At 39.3% G+C, this 18,832-nt stretch overlaps 1 protein-coding gene across 1 annotated transcript in view; it reads right to left on the bottom strand.

Annotated features, from left to right (window-relative positions):
- fstl4 (follistatin-like 4) overlaps nt 1-18,832 on the bottom strand; it is a 169,687-nt gene that overhangs the window by 26,837 nt on the left and 124,018 nt on the right. Inside the window, exon 6 of the mRNA XM_041051793.1 lies at nt 1,045-1,211. Coding sequence (XP_040907727.1) covers nt 1,045-1,211 — 167 coding nt within the window. The remainder of the gene's footprint in view (nt 1-1,044; nt 1,212-18,832) is intronic.

The raw sequence follows: 18,832 nt of genomic DNA, 5'->3' as shown, positions 1-18,832 counted from the left end.
AGAAGGTATTGAAATTATATATTCCTCACACAACAAAGTACTGAGGTTATCCCTATCATTCAATTAGGGATTTTGTTTGTTTCATCTTTGACTTGACTCTGTGAAAAGAAAGTCAAACACAGCCGGGGCTCCACTCTCCCTCCTCCACACGGATCACTGCGCTCTGTGGAAATTCATTATGCACGGTCAAGAGCCTGTGGGACCTCTGTTGCCATCACCTCTCCTTCAGGCTCCACCTTAACACACTTGACATTGTTTATCGGCTCATCATCGCAGCAGACCAACAAGGCCTCTCATTAACATGGAATTAGTGAATTGTGATCCGGTGGTGGGTAAAGCAAGGCCGGCGCTGTGCTGTCACCCGTGCAGATGTGTCTAAACAGGAGCATGGTCACACAGTTCATTAAGCACTGAGCAAGCTATAATTTTACTGTTTCATGGAGTGGTCTGGGGAGCACATTTTTCTTTGCTTCGTTCCTTAGATCCTTTTTTTCTTGCTACTATTTTTCTGCCACCTTTCCTTCGTCGAGTCCTCTTTTGCTTACTTTCCAGCTGGTTGATCGTCAGGATATACACGATGAGAGATTTTTTAAATCAGTAAAGTAAGATTCTCTGCATACCCCCAAATATCTCCTAACCTATTTTTATAAGTATTGTAAACACAGTGAAAATACAAAAAAGTGATGCTCAACTTGTAATGTTTCTTAAAGTCTGGTAAATAAACGGCTGTTAATGCTAATATTGCCTATGTAGCGATAGCAAAAACTTACCTATAGCATCTTTAACACTTTGATAGCAGCAATGCAATTTTCTAATCTTAAAAAGGTGTTCATAGACTGTTTTCAGAGAATGTCTGCCAACCTCTCTTAGTTCACTGCTGTAGTTTTGCAGCAAATTTATAGCCTTGTAAACCAACCAACCAACATGAGTTATTTGTAATTCAGTGCATGTGTTTTGTGAGATAAATAACCACATTCTGGAGCCATTGCCATCAACATCATCACCAATATCAACAAAAAACAGTATCAACCAAGACGCACTCACATTGATATCCTCCAAGTCCAAGAAGTTTAATATGATGCCGTTCCTCTTCCAAATGATTGGTGGGCGCAGCGTCCCCTGAATGGCACAGGTAAGCACGGCACTGAGGCCCACTGTTACCGTGGAGACACTAATGCGCTGGTCTTCCGCCAGGCTCAGCTGGACAACCTCTGTTAGAAAGAGGGTATGAAGGAAGATGATTGGTATTGGAGAGAGAGAGAGAGAGAGAGAGAGAGAGAGAGAGAGAGAGAGAGAGAGAGAGAGAGAATGGATGACAGAGAAGCAAAGAAGAGACGACAGTAAGAGGAAAAGATTGAGAAAAATGAGAAAATGGAGAAAGAAGGAGAAAAAAAAGGCAGCAGAGAAAATCACAAATCAGAATAAGGGTGCTGATGTAGTGAAACTGTAGCCAGGGTTAATACATTTCTAAGCATCCATCTCATTATTAGTGGACCAGGGAGGATAAACAGCTGTCCGGGAGTGAGGGATATCCAGTATGAAAAAAGACCACGTGTCAGAGGACACATAGCTAGCCAAATATCATTCTTCTCATTAAGGGAAATTTATGTTCATTGAAATGGCCATCCAATTCAATTCACCTTTACGGCAAATTAAGAATTATTCTTCACTGGTTCCCCTTGGCGCCATAAATAGTATCTGTCGCCAAGCCATGTGGCCAGGCACCAGATCTACACAGTCACAGTCGCAGTTACAGTCTGAAAACTTTGTCATGTACTGAACCTTTTCCTTGTCAGTGTGAACTTACACTGAGCCCAACATTTTTAGTGGGCCTTGCAATGTATACAATATGTACCATGAATTCTCACTATGACATTTATTTAATGACCTTTATTGCAGTACAACTTCACCTAATCCTTTGTTTTACTCCCATTTTTCTTTCCATTTTCCCTGTACACAATGTATAATTTTTCAAAAAAAAAAAAAAAAACCTTCAAATGTGGTATATGGGTATAAAATCAGATGAGAAGCATAAGTATGCCAATGGCAGTGAGATATTGTGTGAATGTGGAGCTCAGGCATGCCGGCACTAACATGATATATGTCAGTGTGCGACCCTGGGTCAATATTGGCTCAGGTACAGGATATACTTGGTTCAATAAATAAAGACACACAGACACCTGATAGAAATCTAAATGGAGCCAACCAAGCGTAACACTGAGCAAATCACATACACACACAGGGCATTTAATGGACTGATACTCTTAACTGCCTTTCCTTGCTTCATGACCTTTCATTACTGAAATATTACTGAAAAGAAAAGATACACCATTAAGGATCTAGATAGAACAAGAAAAAGAGCAAGGAAATTGAAAGCATTCAATATGTTAGGAAACTGAACATCCATAAATGAAAATGGTGTGATTTACAAAATAAATGCTAGTAAATTCAGTAAGCATCACTACAATAAACACTCTGATACTCATAAAGTACTGATTATTATGGTTTTTCAAAGAAAGTCAGCCATTCCCTTAAAAACAGAATTAGCCTCCATTTAAAAAATATAAAATTGGCATAGAACACAGTCATTGTGATGGCATCCTTCTACTTAGGTAGTTTCAGATGTTTTAAATATATTATGCTGATTTGGGTCTTATTTTGCCAGAAACTATAATACCTTGTTGTCTTGTTACTGTCAGACTTTAACACTGTCCTTCCACAGCAGGCGATGCTCATTTCTTTCAGCTCCTATAATTAGCAAGGCGGTGTAAAATTAACACATACAAAGCATGACATATCTGTCTGACAGGGAGATGCTCTCAGATCACAAATAAAGATACAGAGATGTTTCAGAATAAACTGCTCTCACGGTGTTGATATATTTTTGATGTGGTTTATTATCTACCACCAGCATGTTTGTGCTGAGAAACTTTTGGAAGTTTTCTGATTTGTGTCTCCTCACTAGGCACAACAGCTCTATCAAATCACAACCCAAAATGGTACACAAATATATTTGAACAAAAAGATTTAAACATAAACATAGACTTTTAAGACCTGCAGTGATGAAGCCAGTATCACAACAAATCTTCATTTGAACATTCACAGAGGACAATAACTCATTGTCCAAATAGACTTCAAATAGATGGCTAACGGATTTTGAAATGTTTGTGGGGAACTTCCTATCCAGATCCAGACTATAACAAACAGTGTTGTAAAAGACCCCTGGATATTAGCTGTCTGTTTCACGTAGCTCTCCAGGTGATAGATATATTCAGGCTGACAGCTCGGTCTGTCAGTGATATTTCAGAATGCCTTGGGTACAGTACACTGCCAGGTCCAGCAAAGTTATAATTCAGAACAGCAGTAATTTGGGTGGAAGAACAGGCTCTGAGTGCCATGTGGACAGATGAGGGATGAAGTGCATTGATCTGACATGGCTTGGAGGGGCGGTTTCAGGGTGGTACTTTGAATTTCAACAAGACTGCTGCTCAAATTGACTTTAATACAGTGCATGGAAGTGAGACTGGTGTGGTTTGCTGTCTTCATGCAGTAGTTGACTGTTCAGATGGACATGTAGTTCAACTTTATATTGATTCTTTTAAGGTAGAGAAGTAGGAATGCTTTAAAAGTCTGGTGGTGAGGTCTGTCTCTTCAAGTTCAGTCAGTGAGCAAGTAAAAACTGTAATTAATAGATTATGGCAGATAAAACACTACCTACTGTGAAGGATGGTTGGGCTTTTAACAGCTACCGCAGGTACAAATACGCAAGTGATGGTGCAATGAAGTTGGGATGGTAATCGCTGATTTGACACATGCCAAAAAACAGTGGAGGTAATTAATCACAGGCTTGCAATTAATTTAATTCCAGACTCAAGAAACTGATATTAAAAACTGTTTGTATGAAGCAAAAGAGATAAAGCAAATTAATTAACTATTAAAGGTATGAATCTTCTTGAGACTTTTGTCTACCTAATACTTACATTTTTGATGACTGACTCATGTGTGGCTTGGAAATACTTACTGGTGATTCTAGGACAGCACTTTGATGATTTGGTTTTAGAATGAATACTTTCATTTTACTTGGTTGTGCAACAGTACTGACAGCAGTGAAAAGATAACCTTCAGTCCAAAGCCCCTAATGCAGGGCTGTAACACTGCTGTCTACATACCAAATCAAACAGAAAATACTTGATCAAGTCAAAAGCTGTGTTTAGATATTTCGAACAGCAGTCAGCCAACCCCTCACGAGGTCACTCTGAACTTTCAAACTTTCTGCTGATGTATCAGCCCTCACTTTTAATGTCTAGCAGAAAGGCCATGATATAAAAATGTCTACCTTTGTGAAAGATGGACCAGTTGTGAAATTAATCTTGACACCATGAAATTAATCCTGATGCCATCCAAACACAACCCACTGGGATTATAGCTGTGAGACCAAGAGAGGACAGAAAAAAATGTTGTGGCTTTATATGTTATCAAAAATAGATATACAATATTTGTTAGAAAATTTGCTGATTGCAGTTGATGACATCTTTCCAGAGAAACTGGGTCTAGGACAGTTCCTATGGGACATTAAGGGAAATTTTAAAAGTCAAGATTTTCCTGTTGTACAGTTACAAACCACCTTCAGCTGATTCCTGGTTGATCTCTAAAATGTTAAAACAAACAGAAAACTTTACAAATAGTACATAATGATGCTCATACATTGCAACATTAATTCTATGGCTGGAGACAGAGCCCACTAATCAACACTTCTTTTATAAAGAGGAAACATGCCTCTCATTCATTAAATCTTAAGTGACCCGTAAATAGCTATTTATACTTAAAACCACATCTATTCCTGACTGATCAGAAGTTTTAGGGCATTTGACATTAGTTTGCATATGAAGGGTGATTGATAAGTTTGTGGCCTCAGGTAGAAGGAGATGAGTTATACAGCTCTCGTTACATGTTGAGTGATTATGCAGAAAGTCTTAAGTTGTGATAATTCTGTTTCAGGTAATTGAAAATTGCAAGTCAGCGCTGCAAGAGAAAATGGACAACACCGGTATTTGTACAGTTCTCTGCTTCCTTGGTCTCAGTGGCTTATCACCCAAAACAATCTGAGCTGGACCCAGAAAGTATTGTAAAAGTGTTTTATCTCAGCACTAGTAGCTACATCTGTGTTTAACTCAATCACAAAAGATTCTTTCCACTTTTAGAGCAGCTCTACATAAATGTGTCTTCACATCGTCCTGTGATCTGTCCAGTTCTCAGGTGACTCGGACAAACAGCATATCCACAGGCAGCGCCTGCTCTGCTCTGGCTGGCTGGGGAAGGTTGTCACGACATTATCTAGTTAATGATTCCTACAGCTTCCCCCCTTCTCCCAAAATAGCACCGATGTGTAAGTTAGTAATTGACTTTCTGGGGAATTCAAGTGCTCCACTGATCGATCAGCGCTGCTAACTGAGCTATGGACAGGCTGACAGGGCCAACGGGGAGGTTTCCTGTATCCAACTCTGGAGGGGTATACAGTACAGCATGAGTAAGTGAGGAAAAGAGGGAGCGAGAGAGATATTGGAGGAAAGACATAATGATAGAGACAAGGAGAGGTCTTAAACAACATAAAAATAGGGTGTGCGTGGACAAAGAAAAGACTGAAAAAGAGGAAGAAAACACGTAGTATGTAAAAGAGTATGAGCAAATGAAAGAAAGAGAGACTCGCAGGGCATAAAAGAAGTAGTAAAAGAGTGTGCGCGTGTGTGATAGGAGGAGAGACAAATTTGATTCAGAGCACGTAGACGATCTCCCAGGGAATAACTAATGTGGTGAGCTCAAGACTGCGGCTTAGAGTTGTCCCCTTCCACTTTTATGAGACCAGCCCCTCGTGAGCTGGAGTAAGACATCAAGCCACAAAGCAGAGGAGCAGAACACCATGACTTTTTTTTTAGAGGGTAAGCCAGATAACATCCTCACTGTAGACTAGAAGAGGGAAAGAGAGAGGTGGTGAGAGGCAGAGGGCAAGGAGTAAAAAGAGAGAGACAGATGGAAAGAGGGTTATAGGTGAAGGAGTGGGATGTGAGGAGCCATGTGAGCAGGGCAAAGAAGCAAGAAAACAAGATGACAGGCACCCAGTAAGCATAGATTGGGTGATTTGTGGGTCAAAAAATGTCAAGGCATCTAGTTCATCACTGGGATAAAGTGTTTTAGATGCCCTGGTTTCATTTAACCATAGTTTCAACAGCATTAAAATGACAGTATTTCACAATTACATGTAGTCATTGAAATGATGTTGAAATGACAACCGGGTTTCTCCTGGTTTACACCTACACATCTTTTCACTTGAAAATAACTAAATTCATGCTTAATGGCATAAAAGCTCTATTAACATTTAAGTGGCACAAATCCTGTGAATGAAGAAACATGTCATTAAATTACATTAAGTTGCTGCTCCTGACAGACAGTGAGTATTTAAAAAGAAAATAGAATACCACTTGACTCTTCTCATTGAATCTCCATGTATTGGAAGTTAACAGACTTCAAGGCAATATACTGTGCAACACATGGTCACTGTGACGTAAAATTATATTTATGGATATTTGTGATCCAAAGCAGACTAAGGCATTCTGCCTTCCCTACAGTGACTAACAAACTCAGAATGTGTTTTCCTTTGCATCTTACCAGAAATACAAAGGGAGGAAAATATTTAAAAATATAGATCTCTTGAGGTTAACAATCTTATATTATGACATTAATGTATGTACAGTATATTGTAATACACAGCAATAATTTTTGGGGGAGAAATTTAATAATTTCTTCCTCACCATCAATCCATTCTAGTCCAATATAAAACAGCTCCATGCTCTTTATACACAATCTGTGGTTATTGAGGATCGCTGAGTCACGTAGGGGGTGCAGAGGGAGGTCGATATAACATTTTGTGGGTGTTTGTGTGTTGATTGTTGTGTCTGTACAGAGGTGGAGGCGGAAATAATCAGACTAATAAGGCTGACAGAGAGCGAGACTGATCAACTTGAGCAAATGGTAAGAAAATACATGAAGATTAGTTCAAACTGCCCAGCCTGCAAATCTTTCACTGCGACATCAAGTTAGGAGGGTCAAAGCAAACAATTAGCTCACCTGAACTAGGTTGGCAGAAAGTCAGTAAAAATTTAATATACTCATGTTCTAATTTAACTGGCCTGACCCGTTGTTTCTTTATGAATTAAATGCATTTCCATCACCATTTACTGAAAACATATCTTTAGACAAAAACCTTCACATAAAGCATAAAGACATTTAAATATAATTTATATTCTTATTCTCAAACTTTGCTATTTTATAATTCACTAAAATAGTTTGATAGAGGCCAATCTCTAAAGCCTCTCTGTATTTAACTAAATATTTTATTGCTCTTCTTAGATCCGTGTCTCTGAAGTAATGCATGTGTGATAAAGTCAGCCACATTACTGAATATGGCAAATGTGCCTTTAGCAACAGACCCTGTAGCTATGGAAATCTCTTTATAAACCAGTCCCACGGCGTAAAACAGCACTCTGTATGTCAGGAAACATCTTGTCCTTAGCTCCCCTCAGATGACTCTCTCCATACAGACTCACCTACCAGTTGATTCATGTGTCGTCTCTAGCGAAACAACTGTGATCACTGTGATTGCATATTCACACTGTAGTCCGTGTCACTGACAATGAAACCACACATTTGGTTTTATCACAATCTGCAACTACCACCTCTGACAGATTGAGGTAGTCTATGTGAATGTAGAAGTTATTCAGTACCACTACTCTCATCTGCATTGGTTGTGACATAAGCTTTGGGAGAAAAATAATAATGTTGACCACACAAAAGATGTGAAAGTGCTGTGTACTAAGTTCTTGTTTAATTGTGAAAATGTATTATTTAATACAAATCTGCAACATATAAAAATTGAAAAAAAGAGTTTCTTCTTTGTGCCTACAAAGAGTATGGTTTTGTGAAGAATGTGAGGATTTCACAGGGCTGAGGAGTCTGTATTTTGCATACATTTTTTGTTTTTCAAAAGTTAAAGCAACTGGACTAAACTTGGATAGAAGGTTATTTTACATATATAGCAGTTGTTTCAGTAGTATTTCAGTGACTGTATACTATCCGCAGGCTTCATGTGAGATATCACCACAGTAATGGCTGCTTGTTTACTTCCACCTTCTTTTCTGGATGTGTGTGAGCCAATGTCATGCCTCTTACTACACCTGAGAGGATACACACACACACACACTGACGCATATACACGCAAACATGCACACACACAGCAAGAGCGACACGCTTACAAACACATGCTCTCTTGGTGAATGAAGTCTTCACTGCTTTGGGCTGGTGACAGTGACATTTCAAACACCCCACATTAGAAAACCAAAGTGCTTTCTCTCTCTCCCTGTCCCTCTTTGTCACACTGAATATCATCTGTGGTGAGGGGTCGTGTATCACTCATGTGACATGTACATCCTCCTCCCTTCATATGTCATGTATGCAGGGCACTCTTGATTATTCATATTTGACCCTCATGAAAAAAATATTCTCAGCTTCATTTGGTAAATTAAGATTCAGGCATTAATGATTAAGCTCACCACTAAGTGAAAAGCAGCTGCTACAGTAAGTGGGCTTGATTTGCCAGCCTTCGCACTTCCTACATGTTCCTGCAAAGCTGCCAAACTACTTAGCAATGGAGTCTTGAAGGCTTCAAAGCAACCTCATGCTGGTGTCATGCTTGCACTTTGGTAAGTCCTAAACTAAAACTGTGCTTTTTTAACAGGCAACAAAATGGATTTTCTCAATGATTGTTGCTATGCAACCACCAAAAAGTCATGACAACAGGCAATCTTAGACCACTGGGCAATGTAGCACAAAAGTAATGTCTGTGAGGCTGTGGATAAACGCAGAGTACACCTCCAATCACAAGGACACATGCTGGCATCTGTTATCATCTTTCATTGTGTTGTAATATTAGGAAAAATGTTTGGAAATCATTAGCAAGGTAAAGCTTCTTTGAACATTTGCTCATTTATGAATGTATCATATAATGTGTTTTTTGTGTGGACAAGGCTGAACTACGAGTGGATTATATGAATAAAGTCATATGGTAAATGGACTGGACTTACATGGTTTTCTATATTGAAGGACAAAGTGCTTTGCATTCACACATTCTCTCACACACACATAAAAAAAGAAAAAAATACTGGCAGTGGAGATGCCATGAAAGACACTTGCCTGCTCATTGGAAGCAGCTTGGAGAGTGTCTTGATCAATGATGCTTTGACATGTGGACATGTGGACAAGACCAACCCTGTGATAAGTGAAAGATGCGCTCTACTACCTCCAGATGAAAATACCACATGGGCATGTCTGTTTTTGTAGTTCATCAAATTAACCTTAAATTGTTCACAATGCAATCTTATACAAACTTTAAACAGTCCTCTTCACTGACATGCAAGATTTCCGACACTGGACTAATAAAACCATAGATATTAAAATGAGCTACCACTACCACTATATAAACTGTAAAACAAAATCTCTGCTGGCTGAATCTTACGCATATATTGTTACATCACCCGGTCCCAGGCTGATGCAGAGAATAACTCAACCTAAACACACTAAGTGTACACACAGTTTTATTTATACTGAGAATATTGTCTCTCCTTGAAATCACTGAAACTAACTGCACGCACCACTATGTGACTGCATGTGATAATGTCCTCTGTGACACACAATGACACCGGCAGGTTTGTACAGTCCATGTAGGGAGACCGGACTCCCACTGGGAACCCATAGTGCGTACAAACGATCTTGATGTGTCACTGTGTACTCAGTATGAGGGCTGCTCTCTGCAGGTGGGCTGCAGCTATTAGTAAATATATCATCCATATTTCAAACACACTGAATTAATGTCATGTTGTATATTACACTGTAGATGTACACCCATTTTCCAGGAAATCAATACCTATGCACTCTTAGTTAATTTTATGCATACACTGCATATCACTGTCATATATTGTACATAATGCTCATTTTGTGTCTCTCGCACACACACGCACACTCTTATGATCTCTTTTCTTCATCTCTATGTGCACACAAGCACTTTTTCTCTCTCTCTCTGTCTCACACACACACACACACACACACAAACTTGTGCTGGCGTGGTGATTATTCATGGGAGGGAGATGGGGATGAGCAATCAGCGGCCAGCTCATTAATCACACTGGATGGAGACCCTTAATCTCCTCCACAGGTACAGAGGAATCCTCCGCTGTCGCTCCTCATTGCTTCTGTAACTTCCCCTTCTTCTCTATCTCACTCTTCCTCCCACCACCTCATTTTCTCTCTGATGCTTTGTTTGCATCCTTGGCTATTTCTCTTTTTGTCCTTCGCAGCGCCTCTCACCCTCATGATACCTCTCTGACTCTGTGACTGCCTGTCAGTCTTCCTTTCCGTGTTACTCTTTCCTTTTCTCTCTGGTTTTCATCTGCCTCTATTTCTACCCTGTTGTTTTACTTAAAGTGCTTTCTTGCCTGGCAGTCTCCCAACTTACTAGTAAAGCCAAGATGCTGCTTCTTCTCCAGTGAGGTGCCTTAACTAGGCAGCGAACAAGCCTTGTTAGTATCACAAAGAGAAGACAGGGAACGAGCCAGTGGAGGAAGGGTATGGAGTAGGAGTGTGTGTGCAGGAAAGAGCATTTTAAAACAGTCTGTTCCAAGCTAAACCGTGATCAGCAGGTTGGCAGGAGATCTGGTTTTGCTTGCTCTCCCTCCTCAGCTGTATAAGTATTTAAAAAAATAAGGTTGAGGATACTTCACAGCAGCTGCACCCTTGCTTTGTGAAACTCTGGGTGTTTTGTGTTGGCTAGAAGTTGATGAGAACCTTTCATGCCGTTCTGCCACTAAATTAAAATAAAATAATAAGAGGTTAGTTTATGGTGAGTGCATGATAATTTGACAAAATTGCTACCTCTTTCTTTATGAAAAATGACCTCTGGCATTACCCAGAACAGAACACACAGTGTGAGAAGATGGACAGTTAAATTACAGCCCTGTCTTTTGAAAAATCACAGGTTTAAAAAGCCAACAAAAATTAAAATGCCTTCACAGGATTATAATAAGACATTTCTCCAGTTTACTGACTGATGTGAGGGCCACTTTTGGAGTTAATGCTTACAAAAAAAAGCTCTAAAAATAACCCTGCTGCTGTCAACAATATGTATTACTCAGGATATCTACCACAGTGCTTCTGGAACTGCACACTTTCCAGGCCATTTAAAGGGAACAATTGTCTCCCCTGCATTATTTAATGACCAATTTTGCAGGAACAGGCTGCTTACAACAGGACCCATTCCTAGGGAGGTTTTGCTGCTGGGCACTTGAGTGCACTGCAAGGTGACAGTGGATTTACAGAGGACGAGGTTCAATAATGAATCGGCATCAGTTTGGTAATGACAGGGCAGAGCTGTCTTTAAAGTTGTATTCAACCCCTAGGGGAGGGAGTAACGTTGGTAAAATGAACAGATTGATTGCCTGTTGGGCATGTTTACCTAAATGGAAGACCTCCAAATTTCACAGATACTGATACTTTTACTTTGTTACTATACATCCAGTTAGTTTGTTGCTTTATAATCGTGTCTGTAACTAGAGAGAATCAAAAACCGCAAAGTCCCTTTAATTAATACCAAGCCTGCAAATCGCCATGTCACATGATAATACAGTTAAAAGGAAAGTTAAACCAATATTGGCTATTAAACTTATTCCACTGCAAGTCATTTTTCCACAGCTTTTCCAATATTTCTAGTGTTATGACTCCTGAAGTTCAAACATGCTGTGACCCTCTGGCATTATTACATTGCATAGACTGAGATGAAAGTCTGTAGGCTGTCATGTTTTTCATGACATTTTTCTTTTAATAGAGCTACAGGAACACATCTGTGCTTTCTTTTTCAGTCTTTTGACTTGAAAATTCCTTCAAATTGAAATTTTATATGGTGTAACTCAGAAAATGTGACAGTGTATAACAATTAAATAAAGTCAGTGTGTTTTGACTTTCATTTTAAACTATTTTAGCTTGTGGCAACAAGCTAAAAACCAAATCTGACTATGAGCTACATGGGAACTATGTGTTAAAGCTAGTACCTGCTTCAAACTAGTATATATCATGATTGTATACAGAGGTTGAAATGATCCAGTTTGTTTTCTAAAATACATTAAACATTCTTAGTAGAGAAAAGGTGAATATTTCGTTTGCTTGCAAGCACAAACATGAAGAATCTTGTAGAACTTCACAGTCGGCTTCATGATCATTTAAAAATATGCAGTCTGACAAAAATGGAAAAAGAAGAATGGTACACACGCAGCATTTATAGAAATCAAGTTAAAGACACAGCTTAGATTAAATGTTATCTTCACACCCTTTGATTTGATAAAACTGAGGACATTTTAAATCTCAAAGGCCAAAAAAGTCATCCTGCTCTGAGGGGCTTAATGGAAACAAGCTGACAGTCTGGAGCTAATCTCCCATACTTCATTTGGCCGGATGAGACCCAATTCATTAAAGCGATACTCTCATCTGATAGAAGCATAAGATCTCTGACAATCTGGATAATCTTTCATCTTTATGGAAAGAAAAGACCCCTCACCCTCCCCTCTCTCTCCCCACCAGCTATGCCTCCTACTGTAAACTGCAAAGGCATTTTCTGACAGGGTTGGCTAAGTGGTCTTTCTTGTTTTAAAAGCCTTTCAGCCTTGTGGAAGAGGAGGGTAAGAGAGATTAGTAGCCGGCAGCACAACCCTATACTGCAGGAGTCACAGCTTGACCTGACCTGAGGGTTCGCCTTGATAGAGACAGAATGAACAATGATATGCTGAGAGAATGTATGTGTGTGTGTGTGTTTGGGTGAAAGCATGCTTGCAGGATTGCACGTGTTTAAATGCAATTGCCGGCATCAGGGAAGGATAAAATCTATGTTAGTTTTCTGATGTAGACAAATGCGCACGCTAACCAACAACTGTCTGATCAGAGCTGCAGAACAGAGGAGTAGAAAGACCAATAATTTCCTTTCATGTAGCTCCCATGAGGGCTGTTTGCCAGAGAAACCATCCAAGGTTAAAGAGGTCAATAGACCCTTGAATTCATACTGGTGAGAGCGTACCACTAGGTACTGTATTTTGAATTTGATTAGTTACAGTACAATTTGAAGAGGTTATGTGTTTTTCTTCATAGGGAAAGAGAGAGGTCAGTGTCTGACAAGACTAAACACGAGAAGAAAAACAGAAGCTAATGAGACTCTACACCTACAGAGACAAAAGAAACCGTGAGGAAATAACGCTCCCTTTTATTTAATCTAATGTGAAGCATTGGAGACAAGTTATTTGCTCTACTTCTGCACTGATAATATACCATAGCATTCCGTCAGAACTAATGAGTGCTGTTTTACAGTATGACAAATTGAAAACACTTTAAGGATAACAGTTCTGCGTGCTACTAGATATTTTAAGATCTCTAAGCAGCTTTTCTATAAAGTATCAAAACTAGGTTGCCCATGCTCATATGCGTTTAAATAATCCATTTGCCACTTAAGATTCCAGCGGTTTTTAAATCAGAGGCCATGGTACTAAAAACGCAGTTCATCTGTCCTCCCTTGGTGATAAGTATCACTTGGGTGAAAAATGGCACAGGTTTGGCTGTTTTCAACAAGAGCAAAAAAAAAACAACAATAAAAAACCAAAACAAAACAAGGTACACCTGTGTTGAATATGCAAAAACGGAGGTAGGTCATTTCTAGATGATGTTACGTTTGACCTTCATTTCTTCTTTTTATGTGAGTGAACCAAGGAAGGTTTGCTGAGAACACATTCTTTTTCAACAATCACAATTTCAACAATCACATGTCATATCCAGTTCTACATGTTCACACCTGAGAACTGTCAAGAACAATCAACATATTTCGCTGCACCAAATAAGATGGGTTTAGATGCCTTGCTGAACAGAATCTTGCCCAATTCAGGTACCTCACTAGATTTTGGTTATAATAAACAAGTTGATGCCTTTGGCCAGTTTGGTAAGTATCTGAGTCACTAAGGATCTCTGATGTAGCCACCTCTGCAACTGATGATACAGGCTGGGAGAAATGATAAGCAAGCCATACTGTCACTCTCTTAATACTGTGGGGGCTATTGCTTGAGTGTATGAGGCTATTATGGGTAGAGTTGCAATACGTGATTTTTCAGTAGAAAGTCTGTAGTATCTTCTGTCTGTAGTATATTTTTGCTATACAAAAAACAAAAACAAACAGCATTTTGTACTCTGTACTTGTGCTTTGCACTGTGAGAAATGTAACACAATATTAAACAAGCAAGAGAGCAAATATTCCTTTAAGAAAATGCCCTTCATAGTGTGTATCTGATATAAATACTAATAGGAGACCAAAAAAAAAAAAAAAATGTACTTGGCTCAGGTATTGGGACTCTTCATCATTTTATGACAAGGGCTTGACTTTTTAGAATTATGAATGAACATTTGTGGCCTAATGTAGTAGATTTATCAAATTTTCCATCAAGACAATTTCTGCACATCTCTGTGAGTTCCAGGAACACAGGCTCAGCTAATTTTACAGTAAGTACATGAGACAACTAGAAAATGTATATTTTGATTAAATAATTGCAACTCGAGTTAAAACCTCTGATTACAGGCATCGGTGTGTATGATGTAAAATATCACCAATGCCAACATGCTCTTGCTTTCGAATGCTGGCCCTCATTATACTAAAATCCTGAATACTACAAATACTTTTTGCAACTGACATTTTTTTCCTAATTAAGATAAGTTTATTGAAACTGATTTTGAGCAAAAAATATGTTTTCTTTGGTTAAGCCATATAGTATCAGTTGACCAGTATAAAATATCTTTTCTTCTTTTGCACCTTGGTAAAATGTGGGTTGATTAATCATCAAAAAAGCAAAATAAACAGGCATTGTAACATAGCACCATTATAACCAGTAACAAGGTTTTTAAAAAGCTGCTGATGAGTTGATGAAGTTGATTAATTGCTCCATATTTTCCCCTGGAGTACTCTCTCTCTCTCTTTCTCCACTGCGCAATAAATTATGGGAGAGTAAAGTTTGTCTACACCACGCATACACCACACTGCTAAATTATTATGGATCCTCCAAGCATGACAGGAGTTTTGAAAATAATTATGAAAGTTTCAGGCTAAATTCCTGCATGCTTAATGATTAAAACTGTATGTGGGCAGCACAGAGACTTGAGGGTAGAACTGTCTACCCAAAGTGAGAAGGACGTGGGTTTAATCCCCAACCGGGTCTTTTCCATAAGAATCTGACCTGAAGTAACAAGTGACCTGTGTGTTTGAAGAAGATAGCACGCCAATGTTTGTCACATACTGTCTTTCACCCCCACAATGTAGGTGTGAGCAATGTTTGTCCAGCAACTGCATGCTGAGTGACTAAGCAGAAGCTGTGCCATGGCTGATACAAAGCTTTTTGTTATGTCAATTCTGTAATCAGTGTGCACTATAGGATGTAAACAATGCAGTATCCGAGAAGGCATGACACCTCCGAATTTGTCTAGATGTTGACACTCCCTTTCATGGCTGATCTCTTCTGTCCCTCTGTCCAAATGTATGAAAACATAGACCCACACACTGTCCGCACAAACTGTGCTAAATAAGTGTTTTGATCATATCATAAATGTTTGTCTTGTGATGGACAAACAATACAATAAGCAGCATCTTTATACCAAAGTTACAGGCTGCAACAGCCAATCACAAAACAGATCACAAAACGTCTGATGTAACAGAGATGAAAACCAGTAACAATCACCTATGTCCACCTTAATTTTCTTTTCAAACTATGTAAAACAAATATTAGCATCATGTCACAAGCGACGGAAAATTTAGAGGTCAGACAGAGATAAGAACTGGATATGGCTGTGGTTCTAACTCCCAGCTGGTTTGAGCCTGATTGTCATAGCTGTGTTCCTGGCATTGAGCCATCAAACTCAAACACTTCTGAGTTCCCTTCTGGATTTCTGATGTGTAGTACAACATCAAATCAAGGTATTCTGCATGCGTCTACCTTGTACCTAGGATTTAGCCTGGCAAAAAAAACAAAAAAAACAGCATCATGTTGGAACAAAAAACAAAAAAAGCCTCTGAGCTTTAACCCTCAAGCCAGCTCAGTGTCTGTTGTTTGAGAAGACTGGGTTGAATAGGAGCTTGTTGCCACAGGAGATACTGTGTACTAACACTCTGCTGGGGGCATGCAACATTGAGCTGAGCCAGAGAATCAGACTGCACTCCTGAGAGTAAAGACTTTGGAGATATGGGATTACCTTCTTGTCTATCACCACCTTCTCTCTCCCTCTCTGTCTCTCTCTCTCGTGCAGAGTTGCACTTCAAAATGTTTGACTCTTTCAGCATTGTGAAGCTGTCAAAGCTGCACTTTCAAGGTCTACTGAACAAAAAACTCTGGATTTGGAAATTCTTTCAAAGCCACTAAATGATTCTGGCAGCTAGTGTGAGCGCTTATGCAGGTGTAATATAATTCTTTTTAACAGATCAGGAGGGCTCTGGTTCACCTATATGAAAACTATGCACTAGTCTTTCAGGTTTTATTTAGGTTGGTTTTCCAACTAATCACCTTCAACTCAACCATAACGGATCACACAGACACCACTTCTCAACTGATACTGATGTCAAATGTGATATGTGTAATTAATGTCAGTGATAAATGCCATTTGTGAAACTTTCCTTTTTGCAGTTTTGTTATGTTTGGCATTTCCCGTTCTGTTAGGCCAAGTGGTGTAATTTCAAGTAGTAGAAAAATGGAAATCGGCTACTGTTGTTGTTGCTGTCTTTAATGTAATTATTCTTTTATTCCACCACTTCTGATGGAAGTTTTGTATGACACACAAAGCAGCTTTCATTTCGTGGCTCAAATCAAAGTTATTAGTGCTCTGTCCTTTTCAAAATAGTTTTAACCTTCAGGATAAAAAAGTGCTCCTGAAGTGCACTTTTATTAATAGAGCAAATTTCATGGCTAGTAATTTGTCAGGCTGTAACTGAATCAGGATATTTAGAGTTGACTCAGAGTCTAGACTTCAGGCCGACAGATCGACTCCAACCTCAGTATTTTAATTTGTCAGGCTTGTGGCAAAGCTTCCACCCAGTTACAGTATAGTCAGCGCACCTGTAGAGCAGCTGCACCAAGTTCAACTCCTATAACAGCCTACAAGTGTCTCATAATTTACCTTGATGATGATTTAATGATGGCTCTGTTCATCATCTGTGAAAACATCTTGAATCGATTTTGAGTTTTGAGACAAAACTGTTTGTCCAAGTTTACAGTATGCTGTGCTGTTATCCTATATGAGTGTGTTTAAAACAATGCAAAAAAAAAAAAAGACTGCAGTGATTCAACAGAGAAAATACAAGTTGACTTGGGGGCATAACAAAATGATCATCATCACTGACGCCTAGGGGCTCCCCTAGTAATTTGTGCATCAGACTGCCTTGAAATCCTCCCTCTAAACGTCTCCTGATTTCAGAGTATCAACAATGAACACATGGAGAAAAGCACAGCCATTTGTTTTTTTTTTTTCTTGCAGATTTCTTTCACTACTAATGACGTGTTTGAGTACCTGCAATGTATCACAGAATATAAATTATTGGCTTTGTTTATTGCATCTGGACTCTTAGTCATAACAACAAACTTGACTCAGCAGGCCTGCTTGCTTGTTGAGAGTGAAAAATTGAACAAATTACACAAATTCACAACTGCAAACAGCCTAATGCTGCCAAATTCTTCTACAGTCTCTAAGGCACTGAAATATAACCTGACACTTCTTATTCAGTCAAGATGGAGTATGACTCATTCTTTTTTTTTTTTTTTGCTGGGTTACTGTTTCCCAGAATATGTGTAAAGTTTGTAAAAAAGGTAATGTACACAATCCTCTGTGTCCACTTCATCTCCCCCTCATCCTTCCTTTCCTCCCAGTCCCAGCTTTGTGGTTCAGCCTTACCCACTCCTCTTTTAATCCTCCCCTCTTCCTGTCTTCCTACCACGTTCCTGAGCTTGCTAATTCTAATCTCTCATACCGTCCACATCTTCTCCAAAGCCTTTACTGCTGCCCCAGACCCTTGTAAACATGTAATTGTGTATTACTTACTCTTGTTTTCTCTACTTTTCTCTTCTCGCCCTTCCTCCTCATGATCCCAGGTAAATCCTTAGCCTGATGCTCCCTTGCCCTAACTCTGTGCTCCTCTAGACCCAGCCAAACATGCAGAAACATATAATTATGCATCACCTGCTCCTCTAAATCTGTCCTTCTCCTTTCTCAACATTTCTGGCTTCCTCCCAAATCTAATTCTCTCCTTCCCCCCCGGTAAACACGTGTAAACAGGCAGCGTCACAAGGTTAACATTAGCATCTTTTTGCAGCTCCCCCACATTTGTAATCCTTACTCTGATCAAAAGACAATTTCACCCTTTTGAATATGCAGGGACTAAAATGTATAGCCCCTGAGGTGTTTGTTTGGGTTTCGGTTATATGAGATTCGGCTGTTTGTGAAATAAGAATTTCAGCTGGGAGCCACCACATCTAGTCAGCTGTACTTCCATTCTTTTCCTCCTCTGCCTCCTTCCACTCTCTTTCTTTAGAAGATCTCAGTGTTTGTTGTCTTGTCAAGTTCAGCTTAGTGACGTCAACACTGGCCTCTGTTCAGCTTCAAATGTACAAACGGAGGAGAAATCAACTCTTTCATTAAAAAATAACCTTATCACTACAACCAAGCCATCTGG

This window comes from Toxotes jaculatrix, chromosome 12, assembly GCF_017976425.1.
Source record: "Toxotes jaculatrix isolate fToxJac2 chromosome 12, fToxJac2.pri, whole genome shotgun sequence".
NCBI classification, from domain to species: domain Eukaryota; kingdom Metazoa; phylum Chordata; class Actinopteri; family Toxotidae; genus Toxotes; species Toxotes jaculatrix.
The sequence above is the reverse complement of the archived record's forward strand: the minus strand, read 5'-3'. Positions and strand labels throughout refer to the sequence as shown.